This window comes from Phragmites australis, chromosome 23 (genome assembly GCF_958298935.1).
Source record: "Phragmites australis chromosome 23, lpPhrAust1.1, whole genome shotgun sequence".
Lineage (NCBI taxonomy): Eukaryota > Viridiplantae > Streptophyta > Magnoliopsida > Poales > Poaceae > Phragmites > Phragmites australis.
This window is the reverse complement of record NC_084943.1, coordinates 3131093-3156362: the sequence shown is the minus strand read 5'-3', so window position 1 is coordinate 3156362 and position 25270 is coordinate 3131093. Positions and strand designations below refer to the sequence as shown.

Here is a 25270-nt window from a genome sequence, read left to right as displayed (position 1 = left end):
ACTAACCATGGAAACATATAATTCTTTAAGCGGATATATACATTTTGGATCTACAGAGAAAAAGTGTAAATAGCAAGAGTATATCTTTTGAATTGTATTTTATTAAGTACATGGTTACTACAAGTAGACATCAACTCACCATTAGATTTAGTAGAAACATAATGTGATGTTTTAATCCCCAACAAAACACGTGTAGTCCTACATCAACTTTTCTGTGCTCACCGAACCATCTCCCTGTCTCTTGGTTCTCATGCAAGCTATGTAACATCCATTATTGTTATTATCTTAGCTCATAAAATCAAAGACTACAATCCTCCATTATCTTTAGTCCAATCGCAGCAGACCTTGCTTCTAAGCGAGGTTTTGGTGTATGTCACCATATTATCGGTGATATGATTATGATCGAGAGCTCTCAGAAGTGGTATGCCATTGCTATTACACGCCGCTGGAGGGGGAAAGCTGAGAGAAAGGAAGGGAATGGGCCACATGGAAGGGCACAGGAGGACACACTTGATCCGACTGCGCTTTGGTGTGGTGTGAGCTTCTCTCTCCTGCCTGTGCCTCCCCTCCTCTCCCTTCTTCTTCGACAGCGGAAGGAACCCACCCCATCGATACAGACCAGACGGAGAGCTCTGCTGCCTCGCCTGCCCACCCAAACGCCAAAGGGAAGTCCACGCCATCCATCCCTCCTCCTTCGATTGGTTCGTCCCCTGCATCTCAATCGCCGGCCCCTCCCTCTCCGTCTAGGGTTTGGTAAGTCCCGCAACCGGAGACCACCCATCCGCCTCCAATGTGAGTTCCTCCGATCCCTCCATGTACACGCTCTTCCCTTTCTTTTTGTGCGATTCCACTGCCTTCCTTCACTGGCGATTTGGTAGAACCCGATCGGAATTTCGGGTTTTTTCTTTCTCCTGGTGCGTCCGCCCGTAGTAATCCGATGCAATCCTCTTTGAAAGATGGGATTTTTTTCTCTATACGTTTCTACCGATTAATTGAGATAGAATGGTTGACTCGGTTGAATCCATGCTCTCTGTTTCTTTGTCACTTCAGTCTTTTGATGTATTTCTTCGTGTGCTCAAATATTTGGGATCTCAAGTTTCTGATAGCTTAGGGATTGATTACTTTATGCCTTATCTGCTCCTGTCTAAGTCATGTTCTTCATATTTGGATTACTGACAACTGTTGTCTTTCCTCAGAACGGCCATGAGCGACGACGGAGACCGCACCTGTCCGCTCTGTGCCGAGGAGATGGACATCACTGACCAGCAGCTCAAGCCATGCAAATGCGGCTACGATGTAATCATCCTATCATATCGATCAGACTTCCCCTCTTTCATGTGTGCGAACTACGACCTCTATGTCATTCACAGACTGCTATTTACTTAATCCTCTTTGTATGCAACGCTGCAGATTTGTGTCTGGTGCTGGCACCACATCATAGATATGGCTGAGAAGGAGGAAACAGAGGGTCGCTGCCCTGCATGCCGTACGCGCTATGACAAGGATAGGATTGTCAAGATGTCTGCCACTTGTGAGAGGTCTGTCGCAACATTTAGCATTCATGCATTCGTTGACCCTCCAAATGCTTCCGTGCTTAGCAGTCAATTTGTGTTATACTACTACAGCATTTGGGGCTATCATTTTAGCTTAGAAAACATGCATATATCTTTTCAGCTTTTCATTCAATTTGGTTAACTTGACCGGTGTGTGGAAGTTGACCAATATGTAAAAGGCGTATTTTAATAACAAGTTCAACATAATGTTTATTTTGATGGAAACAGGACGGTGGCAGAGAAAAATGCAGAGAAGAAGCAGAAGACCCAAAAGGTCAAGCCAAAGGCTGCAGCAACAGCAACTGTGGAAGCTAAGAAGCATCTGGCTAGTGTCAGGGTTATCCAGAGAAACCTGGTGTACATAATTGGGCTACCTGCAAATTTATGCAATGAGAGTGTGAGCACCATATCATTGTTCACAACTAGATTCGTCCAAGTTGAGTTCTCATACCAACACTACTGCTATTTTTTGTTTTAGGTACTTGAGCGCAGGGAATACTTTGGTCAGTACGGGAAAGTTCTGAAGGTTTCAGTTTCCCGTCTGACTGGGTCTCTTTCCCAGCAGGCATCAGCAAACAACAATATCAGTGTGTATGTCCCTTTGAACCTAATGCCACACATGCATTCTTTGAACCTAATGCCACACATGCATGATCTGGTCATGTGCAGACATTATTTAGCTTTGTTTCGGTACTGATCCTGCAATCACTTGGATCAGATAATTATCTTTGGCCTTTTTTGCAATTGTATGTTCCAAGGTTTTATGCATTCTTGTTGGTAGGGTAAACATCTACCGGAGGATAGGCAGGCGGTGTTGGCTGCTATGGGAGAGATTAGATCATAGATGAGGGAGACAACATATTGGGGGAGACTAGAGAAGGGGATTGAGAACTAGATCTATTCTTCTTGCTTGATTACAATAGTGTTGCGCCCTCCTTTATATAGGAGCCGGTCCTAATAATCTAAACTAACAAATCTTATCTCTAAGATTAACCAATATATCTTATCTCTAACCGGAGCTACAGTAACGCACGGGTATAGTAACACATGACTATAGTATCCGCCGGTAAACAGTAATTCCAGCATTGTACTGCTTATTCTTTCCTAGCACTAGAGCATTGATACTTAGGTGTTATAGGAAAGTAAAGTGAGGCTTCAAATGTGTTTAGTTAAGGTGGTTATCCATCAAACTAGGTGAAAAGAATGAACAATTATGTCCATGTTCCTGCAAGTAGCATATTCACTTTCAGCAGGTTAATCTGACCTAGTTAGCTGTGTGATTTGCCTCAGGGCCACTTGATTTACGTAGCCATGCATGATATCCTCATAGCAGATGTAGCTTTCTATTGCCGTGAAATTCTGGAAGTTTCAGATAGATGCAAGGTTACATTTAGTGACCTAGATGCAATGAGAGCGTCAAGAAGCAATTATGGAAAGACCTAGATGACATGGTTAGTAGTGTGCCTATTAGCGAGAAGCTCTTTATAGGAGGAGACCTGAATGGACATGTAGGTACATCTAATGTAGGGTTTGAGGGGGTGCACGAGGGCTTTGGGTTTGGCGGTAGGAACCAAGAGGGAGAGGATGTCTTGAACTTTGCTGTGGCCTACGACCTGATAATAGCTAACACTTTCTTTAGAAAGAGATAATCCCAGTTAGTGACCTTTAGTAGTGGCCACCACTCTAGCCAAATTGATTTTGTCCTTGCAAGAAGAGAGGATAGACATGCTTGCTTAGATTGTAAGGTGATACTTGGAGAGTGTGTTGTCTCTCAACATAAGCTTGTGGTGGCTAACTTTCGCTTCCGCATACGTGTTCAATGGGACAAGGGCGCCAAAATCGTAAGAACGAAGTGGTGGAAGCTCAAAGGAGAGGCGACACAGAATTTTAAGGAGAGGGTTATTAGTGAGGGCTCTTGGAAGGAAGAAGAGAATGCAAATGACATGTGGATGAAGATGGCAACTTGCATTAGGAAGGTGGCTTCAGGGGTGTTTGGGGTGACCAAAGGAAGCAGGTGCGAAGCTAAAGACACTTGGTGGTGGAACGAGGATGTTTAGAAGGCTATCAAGGAGAAGAAAAAATGTTTCAGATGCTTACACCTTGACATGAGTGCGGACAACATAGAGAAGTACAAAGTGGCAAAGAAGACCGAAAAACGAGCTGTGTGCAAAGCAAGGGGTCGGGCTTATGAGGACCTTTATCAGCGGTTGGGCACAAAGGGAGGAGAAAAGGACATCTATAAGATGGTCAAGATCCGTGAAAGGAAGAAGAGGAACGTCAACCAAGTCAAATGCATCAAGGATGGGACCAGTCGACTTCTAGTGAGAGATGATGAGATCAAGACTAGATGTCGAGAGTATTTCGACGAACGGTTCAACGGGGAGAGCGAGAGCTCTACTATTGAGTTGGATGAATCTTTTGATGATACCAACATGCGATTTGTACGAAGGATTCATGAAGTTGAGGTCAAGGAAGCTTTAAAAAGGATGAAAGGAGGCAAGGCGATAAGCCCTAATAGTATCCCCATTGAGGCGTGGAGATGTCTTGGAGACATAGCGATAGCATGGCTAACTAAGCTCTTCAACCAATTTTTTCGGTCAAACAAGATGTCCGAAGAATGGAGAAGTATATTAGTACCAATTTTCAAGAATAAGGGAGATATTCAAAGTTGTGCTAATCACCGTGGAATTAAGTTGATGAGACATACAATGAAGCAATGGAAGAGAGTTATTGAGCAATGGAAGAGAGTTCAAGAATAAGGGAGATATTCAAAGAAGAATGATGGGCATTACCAAAAACCAGTTTGCTTACATGCCTGGGAGGTCGACCATGGAAGCGATTTTCTTGATAAGGCAACCTATGGAAAGATAGGGAACAAAAGGACCTGCACATGGTATTCATTGACTTGGACAAGGCTTGTGACAAAATACCAAGAAATATCATGTGGTGGGTCTTGGAGAAACACAAAGTCCCAACAAAGCGCATTACCCTCATCAAGGATATATACAATAATGTTGTGATAAATGTTCGTACAAGTGAAGGTGTCACCGATGATCTCCCGTTTAAAATAGGACTACTTCAAGGGTCAGCTCTGAGCCCTTATTTATTTGCTTTAGTGATGGATGAGGTCACAAGGGACATTCAGGGAGATATCCCTTGGTGTATGCTCTTTGCTGACGATGTGGTGCTAGTTGACGAGAGTAAGATATGTGTTAATAGGAAATTGGAGTTGTTAAAACCTGAAAGGTAAGTTCTATAGGACGACGATTCCACCCGTCATGTTGTATGGCGCGGAATGTTGGTCAACTAAATGGCGACATGCCCAACAATTAAGTGTAACAGAGATGCGTATGTTTCAATGGATTTGTGGCTATACAAGAAAGGATCGGATCCGAAATAATAATATACGAGATAGGGTAGGGGTAGCATCAATCGAAGAGAAGCTTGTCTAACATCAGTTGAGATGGTTTGGACATATCCAACGTAAGCCTCCAGAGTCACTTGTGCATAGTGGGATACTGAAGTGCGGTGATAATGTGAAGAGAGGCAGGGGTCGACAAAACCTATCATGGGTGGAGTTTGTAAAGAGAAACTTGAAGGAATGGAATATCCCCAAAGAACTATCCATAGATAGAAGCGCGTGGGAGTTAGCAATCCACGTGCCAGAACCATAACTTATGATGCATCATTTCTTTTTATTTTTTACTATTATTAGTACCTTTATTATCATTATTGTTTTCTCATCATCTTTTTATTTGGATCTTGTGGGTTTCATCTCTAGCTTACCCCAACTTGCTTGGGACAAAGGTTTTGTTGTTATTGTTGTTGTTGTTGTCAGATAGATGCAAGGTGTCTATTTCAGTCATGGCATTATTTCTGCATCATCTGTGATAAACTTATCTGATTCTTATGGATGGGACATTCCCATTTTTCTGGGCTGAGCTCAGAACCTGTAATCCTGCATGTATAGCTATTGGATTTTTCTTATAATTTATCTCTTTATAAATTACCATATTTTCTTGGTTTGAGTGCTTTGTAGTTCTCCCAGGAAATATAATATTTGTTTTTTTATTTCTGGGCCATTTCTCTTGGGAATCCCAAGACACTGGCTGGATATATTTGGAAACTGTGTTATGCTAGAAATATGAAAGCATGGATTATAGAATGACTTGGGAAATACAAAGTGAGGCCCTAGTTTCTGTGCTTTGTAGTTCTCGATATATTTGTTAAGGATCTTGAGAATCATGGTTCTCATGTTTTACATGATCAAGGATTGCAACCTTTCATTAGCCCGTCAATGACTTACAACAACAATAACAAAGCCTTTGTTCCAAGCAAGTTAGGGTAGGCTAGAGATGAAACCCACAAGATCCAACTAAAAAGACGATGAGAAAATAATAATGATAATAAGGTACTAGTAATAGTAAAAAATAAAGTAATAACGGTACAATGAGGCTGAAGCATAAGTTATGGTTTTGGCACGTGGATTGCTAACTTCCACGTGCTTCTATCCGTGGATAGTTCTTTAGGGATATTTCATTCCTTCAAGTCTCTCTTTCCGATGTTGAACAAGTTTTTCTTCAATTAGCGCTACCCCTACCCTATCACGTATATCATCATTTTGGATCCGATCCATATGTGAAAAGTGCTTGTCTTCTGATTTTGGTCTGCTAAACTGTTTAAAAACCATTGGTTATTGATTTTCTTAGGCATTGTTGCAACAAATTATTCTCTCCTGTCACAAATATAAGTGATGGTTTGGGTTGCGTGCAGTCAAAGTATCTAAATTTTGATCACCAATACCTCTTTACATTTTGAGATTGAATATTTAAAAATGATATGAGCAGGTTTATCTTGAACAGTAGTTCCATAATATTAAATATTATATTTTTCTGTACTATGTACATATATTACAATAGAGACTAGCAGTCAAAAGTATGCATTGGTGACTGTGTCGATGTCCAAAACGCCATTTATTTGTGACTCTAGGGAGTATTCTGTTTGTATAGGATTGAGATACAGAAGTTCAGCTCTTGTTTGAACAATGGCTGATTACTGTCAAATTTGTACAGGTATATTACTTATGCCAAAGAAGAAGAGGCCATCCGGTGTATTCAAGCTATACACAATTTTGTCTTGGAAGGAAAAGTTTTAAGGTGAGCTTCTATACTTTGTTCTCTTCTAGACGCTTTACACAACATAGTTAGTCTAATGGTTGTTGACTGTTGCAGAGCATGCTTTGGTACCACGAAGTATTGCCATGCATGGCTGCGGAACATGGTACAATTGTTGCTTCGTTCTGATAGCTTCATCTACCAGTACTCTACCCAGTGCTCTCATTCTGAGCGTTTCTTGTTTTTTCTCAGACATGTGGAAATCCAGATTGTCTCTATTTGCATGACGTAGGAAGTCAGGAAGATAGTTTCACTAAAGATGAGATCATCTCAGCATATACGAGGTAGTACTGAGCTATTTTTTAACTGGTGTTGTGGAATCGCTGTCTCTTTTTCTGCTAGCTTCGTCTCTTTGAGCTCTAAGTCACTGTGCCAGTCCTGGCTATAGATTTCCTTTTCTTCATAGGCTACTTGTACTCATATTGTGGCTCTGTTTGGCATTGCCGTTACTTTTGAAAATCACCTTTTATTTTTCTACTTCTGGATATTGTAGTTAGTTGAAAGCATATTCCTTGGAGCCACACCAGCAAAATCTTCCTATATATAAGCTGTTGGCGTTCCATATTAGTTGATTTAGAAAATGGTATGCCTGCTTTACTGTGGATGTTTAATATCGTAATACTGCTTTGATGAACTCTTGTCCCTGTGTGCTAAAACAACACTTTTATAGTTTCAGTTGATACTTTCCATTCACTCTTTTATATTCCTATCAGGACTAGGGTGCCTCAGATGGCATCCAGTGTTTCGCAAAGACGTTCAGGGATTGTATTGCCTCCTCCAGCAGATGATTTCTCTTATAGTGCGGTGGTTTCAGCCAGGCACACAGTCAAGAATGGAACACTTGTATGTTCTTTATACTGAAAAGTGCAAATGCATTGGAAGTCATGTCCTTTTTTTGTTTCATGCTGCTTTCTGGTCTAAGTTAAATTGTTGATCTTTTCCGTATTTGTTAGTTTACATTATGTTCCTGCATTTACTGGCGTTCTTCTGTACAGAATACCACCAATCAGCCCAGACTTTCACCTCCAAACAGTAGTTCTGGGAGGTCCACGCTTCCACCAGCTGCTTCGTGGTATGGTACTTCTAGGAGTCTTTTATTATATTTTCATACTTTGAAAATGCAAACTGCGGTGCTGATTCTTTTTGTATGTGCAGGGGGCATCGTGACTTGAATGCCAGGACAACAGCTACTGGGGTGACATCATCACAGTCTCTTACAAAATCAAAATCAGAGCCACAAAGTAATTCATTTTCAAGTACAAGAATACCTTCTTCATGGAATGATGAAACAAGTACATTACCAAACATGTCTGAAGGACGTCATGTGTCGGAACAAGATAGTGCATCTAAAACCGTAAAGCCATATAGGCCTGGTATTGCAAAGGAAACACAAGCTCTATCATCACTGGAGTCGTCGCTGGACATTGACTTCTCCACAATACCTTCAGCTTGGAATGATGATGACATTGTAGTATCAGATGGGATGTCAAAAGGAAGCGAGGAAAATCAAGTTGTGAGTGGAAATGGAAAGTTAACCCATCTAGTGACTAATTCACCAATATCACCTAAGAAAGACACAACAGTAAACAGTACCAGCAAAAGTCCTTCAGATTTTGTATCAAGTCTAGCAATATCTAAATCAGACAAAAAGACTGGTGATGGTGACCACCCAGTTGCCAGTGTTGCTCCTAAAAGCCCTATTTCAAAAGATGTAAACTGCCAATCTAATCATGCTGCCAGCAAGAAAATATTGGAGGATATTGGACCTAGGGACACTGATGTTGAGAAGCTATCTGTTTGGATATCTTCAGCAGCATTAGATGGCAAAGATGAGGTTCAGAGTATGGCAGGAAATCAACAACCAGATGCAGTGCCATGCACTTCTGTTGCAGTGTCCGAAGATCAGAATTTTGACAAGGACCAATCTCATTTGAAGCTTTCTGAGCTCCTGCCTTCAGAAAATAAGGATACTGTTCTTTCTTGTCTATCTAGTTCTGATAAGCATCTTGATTGGACTTCAGAGCTGCAAAGTTGTAGTGTGACTCCTTTAAATGATATAGTAAATACTCCAATGAACACTGACAAACATCATATTACGCTGCTGGATGGTTCAGAGCAACCATCATATTCATCATTTGCCCGTTTTTCTAATACATCACATACTTCATTGTGGAATGATAAAGAAAGTAACCCTACAGTGACGATTGGCAGTAGAACTTCATCAATGATGCAGACTGGGTTGTTGTCTTCAACCGACAACACTTATGCCTTGTTAAATGGAGATCAAGATGGGCTAGGAACTATATGTACACTTGGTAATGTTTCTGGACATCCTGGAATGGAAAGTCATCAGCCTGGAGCAATGGGTTCAGTAAGAACTGATAGCTTAGGAAGTTTTGACAAAACCATAAGCATAAATAAGGATGAGAGCAGAATAATTTCTGATATCTTGTCATCAGAGTTTAATCCGTGGGATGATTCGTACTCGACTGCTAACAATTTTGTTAGGATGCTTAGAGAATCTGAAAGTAATGATGCACCCTTCACTGCGCCTTCATGGAAATCAGGAACCAGCAGCAAAGAATCTAGATTTTCATTTGCTAGACAGGATAACCAAGGAAACTTCTTAGATCCATCTTTCAGAAACTGTGGTAGTGAGCAGAATTTCAGTTTGCTATCCCAGAATTCTTGTGGAAATGTTCATCAGAATGGCCTTGCACTCCAATCCCTAGAAAACGATTTTTCAAACAGCAGCTCTCTTGCTATGTCGGATATGGCAACTACTGGTGAGTACAATGATACTTGTGACTTCTGTGCCTGACTGAGCAGAATGATGTGTTTTACTATTGTAATTGAATGTTTTTGATAGGATTCATAATTTATCTCTTTGATCTTATTCTGTATTCTGCACTTTGTTTCATTGAGCATGGTAAATATTCTAACTCATGCAAATGGATTGTTGATCTATTGGTGATAATTCTGTGATTTGATATTTTCATCAGTGATAGTTTGTGTGCTTATGAAGAATTTGCTTTCTCAGGCACATCAAGGTCTAAAATATCTGCACCTCCTGGATTTTCAGCGCCAGCTAGAGCACCCCCTCCTGGATTTTCTTCTGGATTTCCATCCCAGGATGGTTTGAATCCCCCTCCTGGGTTTTCTTCTGGAATTTCATCTCTGGATGGGTCTATTCCCGCTCCTAGATTCCCTTCTGCATTTTCTTCTGGAATTTCATCTCAGGAAGGGTCTAATCCCCCACCTAGATTCCCTTCTGCATTTTCTTCTGGAATTTCATCTCAGGAAGGGTCTAATCCCCCTTCTAGATTCCCTCCTGCATTTTCTTCAGGATTTTCATCTCAGGATGGGCCTAATACCCCTTTTAGATTCCCTCCTGCATTTTCTTCTGGATTTTCGTCACAGGACAGGCCTAACACCCCTTCTAGATACACTCGTACATTTTCTTCTGGATTTTCATCACAAGACGGGTCTAATCAGGTGTATGGCTCAACATTCCCAGGTTTGTTTATTGTCTCAATATTTTTTTGCTTCTCCTAAAACAAGTTCAATTTCTTAATTTTGCGGTGCTTTGCAGAAAGTCGTTTCCATGATAATCTTTTGGGTGGCAACACTAATCATTATCAACCTCAGTTAGCCAGACACACAAGTGACATGGAATTTATTGATCCTGCTATATTGGCTGTGGGCAAAGGGCGGATGCCTGGAATTGGTGAGTCCGGGTTGGAGATGAAAAATACCCCTGCTTTTCCAGCACACTTTCAAGCATCAAATAATGATCCAAGGATTCAGTTACTTATGCAACAGAACATGCAGTCTCATCAAAATGCGAGATTCACAGACCACAGTCAAGATGCCTTCAACCCTATGAATGATAATTATCTGGCATCCCGACTTTTACCACTGAACCATGGTTCTGTGTCCCCTTATGCACAGATGGCGCCCCAACAAGCTAGAAACTCACAGCTTACAAATGGTCACTGGGATGGCTGGAGTGATTTGAGACAAGGGAATAACGCCCCCATGTCAGACATGTCGAGGATGCTATATCCAAGTGAAGCGAACAAGTTGCACATGCTGGGTTCAAATGATCTTTATAACAGAGCCTTTGGAATCTGATTGTCCTAGGAGATGCGACTTTGACCTGTCCTCATCTAACTTGGGTGTTTCTCTAGTTCTGAAAGTAACAGATTGCACAGTGCGTATGAGCTTGTGCATGAGTGTTTATTGGGACGAGTGGATTCAAACTTGACCAGCATGAACTTGAGTTTTTGTCCAGACCTTCCAAATACCAGGTATGCATGTGTCTGTACTATTCAGTTGGTGGGTAGTATGTGTAGGTTTGTTGCTACATCCTGTTCTTAAATGTCTAATGTCAGTTTTATTTCATGTAACATTGATTAGTTTTAGTTTGGAAGAACCTTTTCCTATGTCTTTTTGAGTTTTGTTCCATTTAGTTGTTGCTTTGTGGGGTTGTGAAAGTTGCTCTATGCGCAAACACTTTAGTGACATCTTTCTTGCTTGATCATCAGGTTCCCTTTTATGTGAAGTCATAGAAAAGGATGCGTCCAGAACAGAACAGGTGGGCGTTGAAGTGCATATGTACATGTGGTTTGTGGCTGCAGGTGTTTTGTGAGGAGAGGAGGCTGCCTTGACAAGATTGAATCAAATGTGTAATATCTGGGTTTCTTTTGTGGTCCATAACCTACCTAGCTGGGGCCATACATGGTGCTGTTGTCGTGGGTTGAGAAACCAAGAAAAGTCCTCCCTTGTTTGTACATGGTGATGCGTCTCAGTCTGTAACTTGCTGGTGATTGCTTCTTTTGTTTGTTGGTGCACAGAAGCATGTTAAACAAATGGTTGGCTAGTGTATGCGTGTTGTGTTGAGTACTACACCAAAGAAGGTTAATAATGAGACTAGACGAAATGAGTCACATTTCGGATGCTATGCTACATGGTTGACCGGCCGGACTGCTGCATGGCCTGCACGTTGGTAAGCAAGGCGGTCAGTCGGGCAGCACCATCTGACGGCTTGCATGATACTACGATTTTGGGCTAAGGATTTCTTTGCCCACCATTAGCAAGGCAATGCTACAAAAGCTGCTAGATCAAGGACCAGACATGCCCGGTAACATCTGCTCGAGACCTCGCTTCATGATGTTCCAATCAAACTCCAACAGATGATCCATCACCATTCTTTCGCCTCTTCTTGTCAGGCTTCACATAGATGGATATGCATCCACTCACCCAACTGACTTGCCGAAACTCAAATTTCCCCTTACTTGCTAGCTACAAATTACTGAGACAACACATACATGCATACATACAACTCATCTGAGACCCGGCCGCATGAGCAGCTCGTCGAAGGATGATCCGTTCTGCTCCAAGTCCACCGCCACACTGCTGCTGTCCCCGGTGTTGCTCACCGACGACGAACCCCCCATGGACCTGTTGGACATGAGCTGCCGTCGGATAGTGCGATGCATCTGGGGTCCCCGCTCGATGGCGATGGCGTCCTGGATCGCCTCGAGCACCTCCGAGATGGCTGGCCTCTGTGCGCCTTTGGGCTTCACGCACATTATGGCCACCTCCGCGATCTTCCACACCGACTGCAGGTCGTAGCCGCTGTCCAACGATTCATCAACGATGGCGTGGATGTTCCCGCTCCCGATGTGCGATCTAGCCTGCAAGTTCCATCCATTTTTTTCACTCGTTGTTCAGCAGTAATTCATTGTCAGAACAGGAAACAAGATGCATGGAAGTCTCTTGTCTTACCCACGCAACAATGTTACGGCAGTTGAGCCCAAAGTTGTTATTTGAGATTGGCTCGTGCCCTGAGATGAGTTCAAGTAAAATGACGCCAAAGCTGTAGATGTCGCTCTTCTCTGTCAGCTGCTGCGAGATATAGTACCTATCCACACCAAAAGATTAAAGTTTTCAGAAAGAGTGCATCGGAACCAGATGTTGCCATGATACGAAGAACCCTCAGATTGCTTGGCCTTACTCTGGGTCCAGATACCCAACTGTTCCTCGAACTATACTTGATACATGAGACCCGTCGACTGCAGGTTTTGATAGACCAAAGTCTGCAACTTTTGCTCTCATGTTCTTGTCGAGGAGAATGTTACTGCTCTTGAGGTCTCTATGAATGATTGTTGGGGAGCATCCTGTATGGAGATACTCTATACCTGATATTTGACATTATACATTCAGAATGGCAAATGCCAAGTTGCCCATATTGGTGTACAAGTAGGGAATTGCAAAGGTAGAAAGAGCGCATACCTTTTGCAGCATCTTCTGCAATCTCAAGACGCTTGAGCCAGCTAGTTATTTTTTCATCAGCAGCTCCTGTAAACACCAGCAATAGTTAACAATCACTTGTATATGTTTTTCTATGGGGTGCAGTCATCTAACAGTCGAAGGGTAGCACTGAGGTTGATCGTTGAATAATCAATCTCAAACTGGAGATATTCCTTTTTGGGAGGTAAACTCCCGATATCTGACGCATGGACAACAGTACATCTCAATCTGTGGGTAATACTGAAATTTCTTAATGTTTTGTATTAACTATTATGTTTCAGTTCAAGGGTATAAATTGGTCAAAATCTACATAGAACAAAAGCTTGTCTATCATTAAGGAGAATCTGATTGAATTCCATGTTTGAGCTCAGTTAATTAAGCACGCGATCTGCAATCCTAAAGATGTAAAATCAACAGTCCATGAATCATTTTTAATCAAAGTACTAAATGCATTTAGCTTCAAAAAGAATATCTATCCACTTACTGACAGTGTACTGTTAATCCTACAAAGTAGATTTACCATCAGTTGGAAGGGTACTTACCACGAAGGTGCTCTTTTAGTGTCCCATTATGCATGAACTCATACACAAGTATGCTTTTTCCATCTTGCTGACTGTAACCAAGGAAGGTCACCAGGTGTCTATGATGTATTCTGGAAAGCAATGTTACCTGAAACAAGAACTCATCCAAGTAACTTATTAATTCATCACAATAACCATGCTGAAGAAAAATCATGCATGAAAAAAATGGTGCAAGCAACTCTATCGTGATACAGCTGTTCAGTAGACCTAGACACACAAGACAATAATGGGCACGAATAGTGATAAAAATACAAGAACACTTCAAATGCCATCCTTCAGCCAGCTACTCATTATGAATCGCAGGAAGATAAGCAGAAGGGTTACATCTGACTATTTTTTAAAAGGAAGAAATTCATTTTATTCCTCCAAAGAATTAGCGTAGTCCGGATAACCCACTAAAGTATAAAACCGTTCAGTTTACTCCCCCAAAGTTTCAATACCGGATCACTACCCCCTCAACCGGTTTCAACAGCAGTTTTCTGATTTTTAATTAGGTAATTTTGCATTAGGTCCCTAAACTTTTCAGTTTTCACAAAAAGCCCTTGTTTTTACATTTACCTCCTTATAGTTTTATTTATTAACATATAAGTCTCTAAAATTTTACAAATAAGCTCCTAGACCTTTCTATTTTTTATTAAATAGCCCCTGCCTTTTTACAGAAAGACCCCTGTAACTTCAAACCTTTATAACTTTTTCACATGAGCTCTGTTTTAGGCAATTCTTGTGCTCACACGATCGTAGCAACGAGTACTTTCTGTTAGTATGCTTTTTATAGCACTTTGCTACTGTTTGGTGCACTGTTCTTAGTTCTTTATGTTTTCTCTTTTATCGGTTGGTCCTACGAGTAGACGATTACGTTCAGAAGTAGTACGAAAATCTCCAAGAGTAGGAGTTCAAGATAATTGTGCAGCATCCAGACAAGTGTCGTTGATCATATTGATCTCATTGTAGGAAAGTGTCTTTTATTTTTATTGCATGCTTATCAATATGAATCCAAGGTTTAGAGTTATGGGTACGACCTGACCAATTAATTAGGTGTCCTCCTTACTCTGTAAGCACCTGTTGACTGTTTAGCAGGCGAAACAATCCCATGGCATGCCAGGTTCTAGTTTCACCTCAGAGTTTCATTCTTCCAAATTCCAAGCAGTACTAAATAAGCTATCTTTATTTCTTCAACACTTGTAGGAGAAACTAAATAAGGCTAGAACAGCAACAGACCTCATTCAAGAATTCTCGGATGCCCTGATAGGAGTCATTTGTGAGAAGCTTGACTGCAATCTCTCTCCCATCTGTCAGCTTTCCATAGTATACTATGCCAAACCCTCCAGAGCCAATTCTTCTTTTGAATTTGTCAGTAGCATCTTCAATTTCAGATAAAGAAAATCTGTGCGCTGATTCTGTAGCTACTTCACTGAAATACGAGCCTAGCTTTTTTGCTGGTGCTGCAATAACAACAGTGTCTGCAGATGGCAAAAGAATCACTGCTGCCCTTACATAATACCAGATATGTCAATTGAGCTAAAGAACACATACCGTTTGAAGGTTTCTTGTTTCTCCTACATGTAAACAAATAACATCCAATAGCACCTAATAATATAATGACCCCAATCACCACACATATAATAATTATTACAGTGTGGCTAATGCCATTGTTTACGACGTGAAGGCCACTGTTGCCTGTGAAGCTGCAGGCGTGTAACAAATCAGAACAAATGGGACCATCCTAAGAACAACATAGCTATTTGATCTACATATGGAAACATTTTAGTGTCGCTGAAGAATGAAGCATGTCAAGATACTGTAATGCTCAAAAGTACGATCTGAAATTAATAATATGCTTGAAGGAAAGTGATACTAACTTAAAAATTATGCTTCTCCTCAAAAGTGCTTTTGGAACCTGTCCGGACAGTTTGTTGTTCTGAACATACCTGAAAAGGTTTAGTTCATAAGAGCTGCCCGTTTGTTTCCATAAAGACCCTTGAACAGTTGTACTTGTATGAAAAAAACTAAACCACTAGCATCAATGGCCATTTGAGTTTCTTGAGCAGAAAAACAACATAAATGAATACAAATAGAGAAAAACCAGCTTTTTTTTAAGAAATACTATACTTCCTCCAAACTATGGAATGACAAAGTGCACACAAGGATGTTGAACTTACAACTCTTTCAAGTTAGGTAGGTCTCCCAAAGAAGGTGGCAATTCACCAGTTAATTGATTGTTCTCAAGGTGACTGGAATGACGAAAAGCACCCTATATTAGTAGAATAAATGCGGAACAATGTATTATCAAAATAACTGGAAACTCACATATACTGTAAATTGTGGCAATCTCTGAAATCAGGAATTTGCCCAGAAAATGAATTACCATCGAGCCTCCTGCATTAACAAAAACAAGTAGATCAAACAACAGAAGCCAAATATTTAGACAAGGAAAATATAAACTATTCAGTCCTTACAGCTCAATCAGCCCTGATAACTTTGTCAGTTCCGCCGGGATACTTCCTGTAATGTTCTTCCCAGACAATGTGCTGCAAGAAAAATTCTTCGGTCTCAAATACTATTACATTAAGCAAGAAAAAAAATTTGAAGGCAGAATAATATGACTATCATACATTGAGAATACCCTTGGAGCAGCTTCTGAACTGCATTGCACCCAGGACCATGACGCTGGTAAACATGGATCACCACCCTCTTGTGCCCAACCTGCTTGTGAATATCGTGATACCAAGCTAGCCATGGTATTTGCTGTCAATTTTACATTCACCAATTTAGTACCAGAGTGGATTTCTTGTTTATTGTACAATGCTGAAACATAAGATTGTTCTAGCCAGGAAAAAGAAACAGTAGCAAAATGTGCACAATTGCTTACCATCTTGAGATCCCATAGTAATTTGGACATATTTGTAAATCTCCATGGCATTCAAAATAGGCCCCTTTGAAGAATCATTTGTCTTCTTGAACCCAAAGGAAAAAACAAAAGGAAGTGACATATTTGTATAGCCTGGTTCATACAGACGATATTTCCCCTGAGCATTCTCCTCCACATCAACAGTCGGTTTACTGAATGCTGGCATGCCTGGGATCACTAACTTAAATTTTCTAGTTTCATTTGGTGTTAAATCTTCAATTTCTGCAAAATATGAGACACCCCATGCATTTCCTGGGAATCCTTCCAAATCGAGGCGATAGTTTAAGGACCCATCCTGGCCAACTACTGCTGTTTGCATGACCTTTTCAGGTGGTTCTTCATTGGTACCGACGAATATGGGTTTTGTAGTTGATATTCTTTCAGTCCCCGGAGCAACATCAACAAGGTAATTTGCTCTCCTCACAGAATCGGATTCCCATATTCTATCAAATGGATCATCAGGGTACCTGTGTAACAAGAAACAGTACCCTTCAGTTATCTGTTTGCACGAAACAAAACATAATTCTGGTTATAACTTTTGACTCATGGCAGTAAAGTGAAGTATGATTAGAACTTTGTTATGTGTCAGCATAGCACACAGTCACAAACCACAGTAGATCTTTGACCTCATCAGGAAGGAGGATCATAACAAAAATTACACACTGCCATAGTTTTACTCACAGGATATTCTGTAAACTGTTAGTGTTAAGTTTATAAGTGGAGTGAATCTACATTTGGACATAGAATTCTAGCCTTGAACTCTGATTTGAAGCTATCGACAATGTAAAGGCGCGGGTATGGTGTTGTGCAGAAGTAGTACCTGACAGACTCATTGCTTGCTGCTCCAAAATTTATCCTTGCAGACAGTGTAAGAAAGAAGCGAGTCTCATCGGTGGTGTAGTAGAGTGAGCCGTTAAACTGGCGAAGCTCCAGAGCAGAAATGAAAGGCTGCCCTGTTCTGGCATTAGAGAGGCAGACGCTCAGTGTCGGTGCAGCGGCTAAGATGATTGCCTCCTCGACTACCGGGGTGGTCGCATCATCGATTACAATGGTGGACCAGGGAGTTGCTCCGAGGGAGAGGTCGAACTTTGGATAAACGTTGCTGTTGTCGAAGTTGCCATAGAGGAAACTGGCTCTGACGAGGTAGCGCGTCCTGTTCCTGACGTTCATGGTGTAGCAATACTTCCTATTGTCTGCGGGGAAATAGCGCACGCTGGTGAATTGCTGCTTCTGCTGGTCGTTTTTTACCAACAATTGTGCTCTCTGGCCACCAGAGACAAAGTTGGTATCAGAAGTCCACTGGATTCCGATGCCATCTGTGTGATCATCAGCTCCCCCACAGTCCAAGCTAATGAAACCTGCAGGATGGAAAGGGGCAAGGTGGAAAGGTTTACTATACAACAGTGTCGTTTGGGAACCTGAGCACCTAGTTGCTTAGTTAGCGTAGATGTATGGAGTGCAAGCTCAAGCTGTGGGGTAAATCAAACAGCAAGGAATTGCAATTGTGGTCATGCACATGCTGCCCGCAATTTCGCAAATCTCCTAGGAATGTTGTAATATTTGCCCATCTATGGCTATGAGTACGAAATGTGTAAGGAGAAAAAAGGGCGGCGCCGTCCTAAACAAAATCTGGTCTTTGGAGATGAGAATGGATGGAAGGGCTCACCAGGCTGGGCAGCGGACGGTGAAAGGCGGAGCAGCAACTGCAACAGGAAGTGGAGGAGGAGAGCAGCGGCGGCGAAGGCGGAAGCCATGGAACCTCGCTCTCTCTCGCAGCCGCAGGGAGGGGAGGGGAGGGGAGGAGCAAGAAGCCAAAGCTCCTCCCTCTTACTTAGTTGATAGCAATGGCCTGAATCTTAGGACATGATTCGGTGAGAAACGAAGGCTGTCATTAGGAATGGACGTACATCATCAATAAATATTTATAATTTATTTGAGTATAATTTAATTAGTTAAATTAAAATAATTAGTTAGTTACGTGAGTTGAACCAGTGTGGATCGCTTCGCACCCATCGCTAACCGTGTTTGATAAAAAATTTGTTTGATAGGGAGAAATATTAGATATAAATACTCTTTATATAAGACCATCTTCAGTAGATACTTTAAAAATTTATCATCTATAACACTATTACAGTATCTCCTAACACTATTATAATATCCATTATTTTTTTCATCTCCCGCAGCTACCCTATTTCCTACCTTCTATTATTTTCCTCCCTCTCGAACCCACATCATACTCTGTGCATAGTGATACAGATCCTCTAAACTGGCGACAAATTTGCCGATTCCCAGCTGCTACAGTATTGCGACCGCAACACTGTAGCACTAGAAACCGATCTTGTAGGAGAAGAAAACGGACGAACGGATCGGTAAAATCAATACCAACAGAGATATGGCTGACCAATACGACCTCTCTTAGAGATAGCCTAATGGTATAAACAATTAACTCCACTATCGGATCAGGATCTAAAGACCCTTCTATCTTCCACATCTAGAACTACCTCCTTGAAGAAACCCCTTAGATCTCGATTCTCACCCTTCCTTCTCTAGGACTATCAAGAAGTCCATTGAGCTAAAAAGGGTTATGATTTGGAGGGGCGACACGCCACCGCCGCTCGGCCTCGCTCCCTAGTTCCTCCGCCCCTCTGTCCTTGTGCCACCGTCGGTTATTCCGACCTCACTTCCCTCCTCGTCCACTCCTCTTACCCTTTACCCGTTGCGCTGGTCTTAAGCCCCATTTCCTCTGCCCCTTGACTATCCCTAACTACAGCGGCACAAGCTTGCCAAAGACTCTTAGTGGCACGATCAATGTGGAGTTGCCATGGCCTTGTGAGGAAGTTTGCAATTCAAGCGATATGGTTAACTCTTGAGTTTTTTTACAGTTCTAAATCGGTGAATTGAATGTTTGGCAACTGATGGGAATGGGCATGGGAATTGATTGTGTTGTTGCTAACTGTTCTCATCTTCTGCTTGCTTACAAATAGCTCTGCCGGCATATAAGACAACATAATATTTTTTGGTTCATTGGAAAGTGAAATCTACGCTACTTAAAAAAACACCTAAAGGTTTCTGCTCATTCGACGTTTCGCTCTGGAAATCCCGCTCCCAAGCTTCGTCTCTAGCTCGCGCGCCCGCTTGACCCAACGCGCTGCGCGCCATACACGTGGGCTGTCTCCCGCACCTCCTGGTTGACACCTGCACATAGGTCAGCTCCATGACGGCTCGCACGCCTGCCTGGCCTAGCGCATTGCGTGCCATACATGTCGACTGCCTCCCGTAGCTCCTGGATGACACCGCACATGGGCACATGGGCGGGCCTCAGTAGTATTTTGTCAGTGTCTCGCGTGGTTCGTTCAGTGGCTAGCAATTTATCTGGTTTTTTGTTTTTTGGCTAAAAAACGATTCAGCTGCTCACAAAAGTTACGGAGATATGACCTATACTCTCTTTACATGTGTTCGTTTCTGGTATTTCCAGCTTTTGCGTTCCGCTCCGCTCCTCCGCGTGAGCCCACGTCCCGCGCTCCCGTGCACTACCGCATGCTCTTGCGTGGGTCCGCCTACCGCGCACGCTCTCGTGCCCGCGTGGACCTGTCTGCCGCGTGCGCTCCCACCCGCACTCCCGGGCCTACTTCCCACGCGCGACTGTGTTACCTGCGAAACATATGCACGTAACTAGTTACGGTAAATTGTCAAGTAAAATTTTTCAGTACAAATTTCTGTGATGTGCACACTAGGCCAATTAACAAATTTCTTTGGGCCAATGTTGTGTCGTTCTCTGCTGGTGCTACAATGTCCAAGACCGGAGCAATATAATAAGGGACTCTATGAATTCTTTCTCTATTGTAGCGAGAACAGCATGGACATGCCGTGGTTGCAGACAAACATGGCCGCGGATGATGCGGAAGTTGGGTGCGGAGGTCGGCGCGTACGGCGAGAAGTCGATCGGGGCGGAGGTTGGTGCCGGCAGCGGCGGCAATCCAATCCTAAAACCGGCGTGGGCTATCGACAAGATACCCGTTCCATGAATTCATGGCATATCCTCGAGGCTCGAGGGCTCTATCAACGGTTCCTTGAATTCGTATCGTGGTCAGGGTTTTAAAATGTATCAGTAACCGCTCGATATTCACGGTTACTAATCAATTTGCTACGGTTCGTATTCAGAAATCGATCGGTTTTCGGTTAAGGTTAAATTCAAAATTAAATTTTTTTTAATGAAATTTGACCGATTTCTACTGAATTCTACCGAATTACTATCAAAAACCGCGAATATCGAAGAAATCGCTGGGACTTGATATTCGGTCTTGAATCGAATTTTGAAATCTTGATCCCGATCCGTCAAGAGGAATAGGTTGTTTGCACTATTCCACCGAATCATCTATTTGCACCCAATATTTCCTACTTTCTTTGATGCGTAGCTGGACATAAAAAGTTAGCCCAAAAAAAGAAAGATGCATCAGGCCAGCCTACAGCATCCATGATTCCAAGGTATAGATCCATCATGGGTGCATGCATCATGCAGCGTGTCGTGTGTCTGTAGATGCATCTGTGCTGTCAAAAAGTGAAGCGAGGGATCAGATGAAAAACTAGCTAGTAAGATTATCTTCAATCATAATTTTTTTATTTCGTTCCTTTTCTAATTTCCTTCTCCGTTCTTATTTCTTTTATTTTCTCTCATCTCCAACAGTTTTCTTTCGAGCGAAATCGTGAAGGAAAAGGAGAGAGAATCCAGTTCTGAAGTGAATGATTTTAAGAATCCCTTCGTAACGAGAATAGTGAAGAAAAATTGTTATAGTGCTGAAGGAAAAAAAATCTATTCACAACGAGAATTTGAACCCTGAAGAAAAACGCTTGGTGACTCATGTTTCCTCGTGCGCTTGAAAGCAGAGAGAAAGTGTACGTGCATATTGTAGCTAATGTGCTCTATGCTGTCATGGTCAAGTATGGCTGGATGAGGGCGGCATATCAGAAGAATAAGCTGAAGCACATCAAGTCTTGAGCTTTAAGCATTCTTTGGGACAAGCAGCTGGTATTACATGTATGCACATGACAGTGAGATGGATGCGTTGCCATTGCACGGCTTTACAAATTACAATAATTGCAAGTGTGTTGCAGCCATCCACCATGCACATGCAGAGCAGCCTTCCAAGCTAAGCTAGCTAAAATCCAAATATCCTTTTGTAAAATCCAAATATCCCAATGAAGCAAAATTTCATGTACTTGTACATTTGTAACACAAAACCACATAATAACTCAAAATTCTTTGCCCAAAACCACATGTACTTGGACGATGTAACGCATGCAAAACCACGTATCTTATAATTCTTTGCCCGAAATCATGAACAACATGTTCCCTAAGAACTGCATCCGCGAAAAACAAGCAGCTTTGATGACGATCACTTACATGACGTACGGAACTTAAACGTACACCTGTAACCATTTCATCGTACGTACCTAACTTGCATGCATTCGTTTAAGCGTTAATCAAAAAAAAAAAAAAGCTACCAAACCCAGCCATGCTGGTCATGATTTTAATTGTGAATTTCACATGGAGTGCCCACATCATCCGGGTAGGGGGGCCAAATGAGTGGGACCGGGGCGTCTAGATGATGAGGAGATGTTGTAACATTTCGTGTTACCTAGTCCAACTGTAAGTGGTTCTGTGTACCTAATTTGTTTGGTTTATGTTATAAGTGCAAAAAAACATGATGTTTGTAGAAATTTGCTCAAGGAAAATATATACGAGGCAATAACTGCTTTTTGTCCGGAGTTGCAACATAGTCTTCTCATAAATATAAGAGGTCTTCTCATAAATATAAGGGGATAGATTTATTATCGGCATAATGATGTAATGACATGCTCGTAAAGGGGTGCCGGCAGTTCTATTGGGATTCTAGGTGATCTGTGTTGCAATTGTAGGAAAGAGTGTATGTAGTTATGTTCTGACGATGTAGATTTCACTACATAAGAAATCATCAAATGAGACATATTATTAGTGTCGACTCCTCAATATACGTCACTAATGCATTATTAGTGACAGGTATAGTATCGACCCGTCACTAATATGTGGTTTGGACTGGGATCTAGCCAAAACCCATCACTAATAAGAGTTCATTAGTGACGACGAGAGAACGGCTTGTCATTAAAGATAGTAGTGACAGGTAACATTAAAGACCGTTACTAATAATATAGTCATTAGTGACAAGTAGATAAAACACATATCACTAAATATAGCCTACTCATTAGTGACGTCTTGTTATTAGACCAGTCACTAATATTAAAGTAATTAGTGACAGGTTGTAGTTCTTACCCGTCACTAATTACTAACTCATTAGTGACGGTTGTCTTTATCAACCGTCACTTATTTCTGAGCTAACCATCTACTGCACGACCACTCTCATCTCCGCTCACATCTGCTCACCTCCTCCTACCGCCGTCGCCGCCGTTAGCAACACGCCGCCCGCCATCGCCGCCATCCCCCGCCTCTACCATAGCCCGACGCTGCCGCCCCATTCTACCTGCTAAGGTTAGGGCGATGGATCAAGGTAGCGAGCAGGGGTTGTGGTTGTGGCGATCTTTGATGGATCCCGACGACTACTCCATCGGCTTGCGCACCAGGCGTCCACTACCCTCCAGGAGTTTGCCCACCGGCTGCGTCCCCGGTGACGACCTCATGGCCGCTAGGGTTGAGCCCGAGCATAATACGTAACCTCTTTTTTTTTCTCCCTCATTGTTAGGCTCGTAGTAACACTCATTAGAACACAACCATTTAATTGAGTTTATAGTACATTAGATTCAATTCATATCATACTATCATGTAGGTGTTGAAACTGATCGTATGGCTCAAAGAGGTAATCCCTGCGATAGGTGGTATTGTACCCTTGGTGCAATACACGGTACAAGGAAGGAATTTTATAGAGTTATCTATCTCTTTTGACATACGTTCAAGGGGAGAAAGTAGTGGGATTATCACTATTAGGGCATGTGGAAACGTATCACCGATTGCATTGCATGCCAAAAAACCACCGTGAAAAGGTGTCTGAAAGCGCTTGATGAGCATGCGTTCTTTTTGCCTGACTACAACTATTTTTGAATAAAAGCGCTTGAAGAGGGCGAAGAGGATTTGGCTTCAATCGATGGGAGGCTTGCTTAGTTCAATGAATATGATATGGTACAATAATATATAATCTGGTTGTTTTGATACAGATGAATGTTAGCGTGTATTATTTTTATAATTTTATTTTTTTGCGTGTAGGATATTTTTGGTGACACCTTTGCGTCAATTAGCTTTTATGATATCTTAGATCAAACCATGGAGCATCTTGGGTTAAGATTTTGTGGCCCTAGAGTGGACTTCACTGCTGAAGGCAACTTTCAGGCTGATATAAGATTTTATTTAAGAGGAAACGAACCAGCTAATAAGATACTGTTTATTGTCTATGGTAAAACATTGGGTCATTCATGTCAAGCGAAAGAGAGTGCACTAATTCATGCGCTAATGTATATTGATGAAGTACCAGAATACAATATTATAAATTTCAACTATATTAAATATCTCAGGTTACATGCTCCAGCAAATGCTCCAGTGTAATGATGTATAGATATTTGGATAAGTACGTAATGTATGTATAAATATATTGTATGACTGACTTGAGCTAAATTGAAGTTTCTGGATGTATATATGTGTTCTTGAATGTGAAGACGGCTGCCAAATCCTGATATTGCTTCAGGATGTCGTCTATCGAAGTTCTGTTCTGTTGAATGAGATCTGTTGAAGTACTCTCTATTTGCATACATGCCTCTGTTCTAAAAGTTGATCTCTTCTTGTAGAAGTCATTAGTGACGGATCTTAGTTTTCACCAGTCACTAATGTATCATTAGTGATGAATATCCTTCTAACCACTCACTAATTATTGATGTTTACTATTATTTTCTGCGATGAGCAGCACAACCATACATTGTATGTCTGCCGGCTACTCAGCAAAGGGCAATTTTTTTTTGGTGATTTTGTTGAGGCCAAATCAAATCTCAGTGATTTAAAGTTGGGATTGTCCCTGGACTTTGAAGGTTTGCCTCCCCCTCTCCTCCTCCTCTTGCTCATATATGCATGGTGGATTCTAGGGTTTGAGTACTTGGAATCATCAATTTTTCTCCTTCTCCCTGATCTTGATATATGTGGATTGTCCCCCCTAGTGTACATGTGTAACCTACATCTCCCATTCGGGAGTGTTTGATTATAAATATGACTTGATAACTCGTCATATTTATAAGAAGATGGTCCTGAATTGTCCATGTATTTTGGACAGTTCAAGGATATGTGACCCGAGTAGTAGGTTTATGCGCTCTTGTATGGTTCTAGAGAGAATTTCGGTGGCATCTCCCTGTTACTCTCCAGATACACACCCTCTCAGATCGTTGTCGAGACGTGTATTTGGAGAACAGCGGGGATGTGCTGCCGAAATTTCTCTAGAATCATACAAGAGTATGCAAACCTACTCGGGCCACATATACTCGAATGTGATTATGACCTATCTTTGCCTATTAGAAATTAGCTAGGATCCTTCGCTTTAGATAAGAAATACATCATATTTTCATAAATTCATATAAAAGTGAATATAGTTACTAATCGTGGATCAATTATATTTGCATATTTGTATCTAGTAGATGTCTGCCAACCAGTCTTCATGGGGACCCTTTGACGAAGCACAAGCTATCAGTCAGATGTCTGTGTAAACAGGCCCT

The 25270-nt window shown here is 41.7% G+C and overlaps 2 protein-coding genes across 2 annotated transcripts; one reads left to right on the top strand and one right to left on the bottom strand.

Moving 5' to 3' along the window:
- Positions 1-513: 513 nt before the first annotated feature.
- On the top strand, positions 514-11691 carry LOC133905908 (uncharacterized). The gene is made up of 14 exons (XM_062347710.1): positions 514-792; positions 1197-1296; positions 1411-1538; positions 1782-1950; positions 2032-2144; positions 6626-6709; positions 6785-6833; positions 6920-7011; positions 7441-7570; positions 7723-7799; positions 7883-9513; positions 9768-10244; positions 10320-11037; positions 11275-11691. Exons 2-13 carry the CDS (start codon positions 1204-1206, stop codon positions 10859-10861), a joined length of 3585 nt encoding a protein of 1194 aa, XP_062203694.1. The 5' UTR covers positions 514-792; positions 1197-1203; the 3' UTR covers positions 10862-11037; positions 11275-11691.
- A 173-nt stretch (positions 11692-11864) lies between these two features.
- LOC133905909 (probable LRR receptor-like serine/threonine-protein kinase At1g67720) lies at positions 11865-18398 on the bottom strand. Its single transcript, XM_062347711.1, has 15 exons — positions 18198-18398; positions 17352-17889; positions 16493-16998; positions 16236-16368; positions 16080-16151; positions 15931-15999; positions 15783-15854; positions 15483-15551; positions 15157-15308; positions 14842-15083; positions 13585-13711; positions 13025-13090; positions 12747-12930; positions 12518-12653; positions 11865-12426 (listed from the first exon to the last, which is right to left on the bottom strand). Exons 1-15 carry the CDS (start codon positions 18283-18285, stop codon positions 12073-12075), a joined length of 2808 nt encoding a protein of 935 aa, XP_062203695.1. The 5' UTR covers positions 18286-18398; the 3' UTR covers positions 11865-12072.
- Positions 18399-25270: the final 6872 nt, after the last annotated feature.

What these genes read in the sequence shown, in the direction of transcription:
- LOC133905908 (XM_062347710.1), top strand. Translation starts at nt 1,204, where the DNA reads ATGAGCGACGACGGAGACCGCACCTGTCCGCTCTGTGCCGAGGAGATG. An exon ending in CTTCCACCAGCTGCTTCGTG is followed by an intron (nt 7,800 to 7,882) that starts GTATGGTACTTC and finishes TTGTATGTGCAG; the next exon opens with GGGGCATCGTGACTTGAATG. An exon ending in GTATGGCTCAACATTCCCAG is followed by an intron (nt 10,245 to 10,319) that starts GTTTGTTTATTG and finishes GGTGCTTTGCAG; the next exon opens with AAAGTCGTTTCCATGATAAT.
- LOC133905909 (XM_062347711.1), bottom strand. Translation starts at nt 18,285, where the DNA reads ATGGCTTCCGCCTTCGCCGCCGCTGCTCTCCTCCTCCACTTCCTGTTG. An exon ending in AAACAAGAAACCTTCAAACG is followed by an intron (nt 15,084 to 15,156) that starts GTATGTGTTCTT and finishes TGCCATCTGCAG; the next exon opens with ACACTGTTGTTATTGCAGCA. An exon ending in GTTGGGTATCTGGACCCAGA is followed by an intron (nt 12,654 to 12,746) that starts GTAAGGCCAAGC and finishes TGGTGTGGATAG; the next exon opens with GTACTATATCTCGCAGCAGC.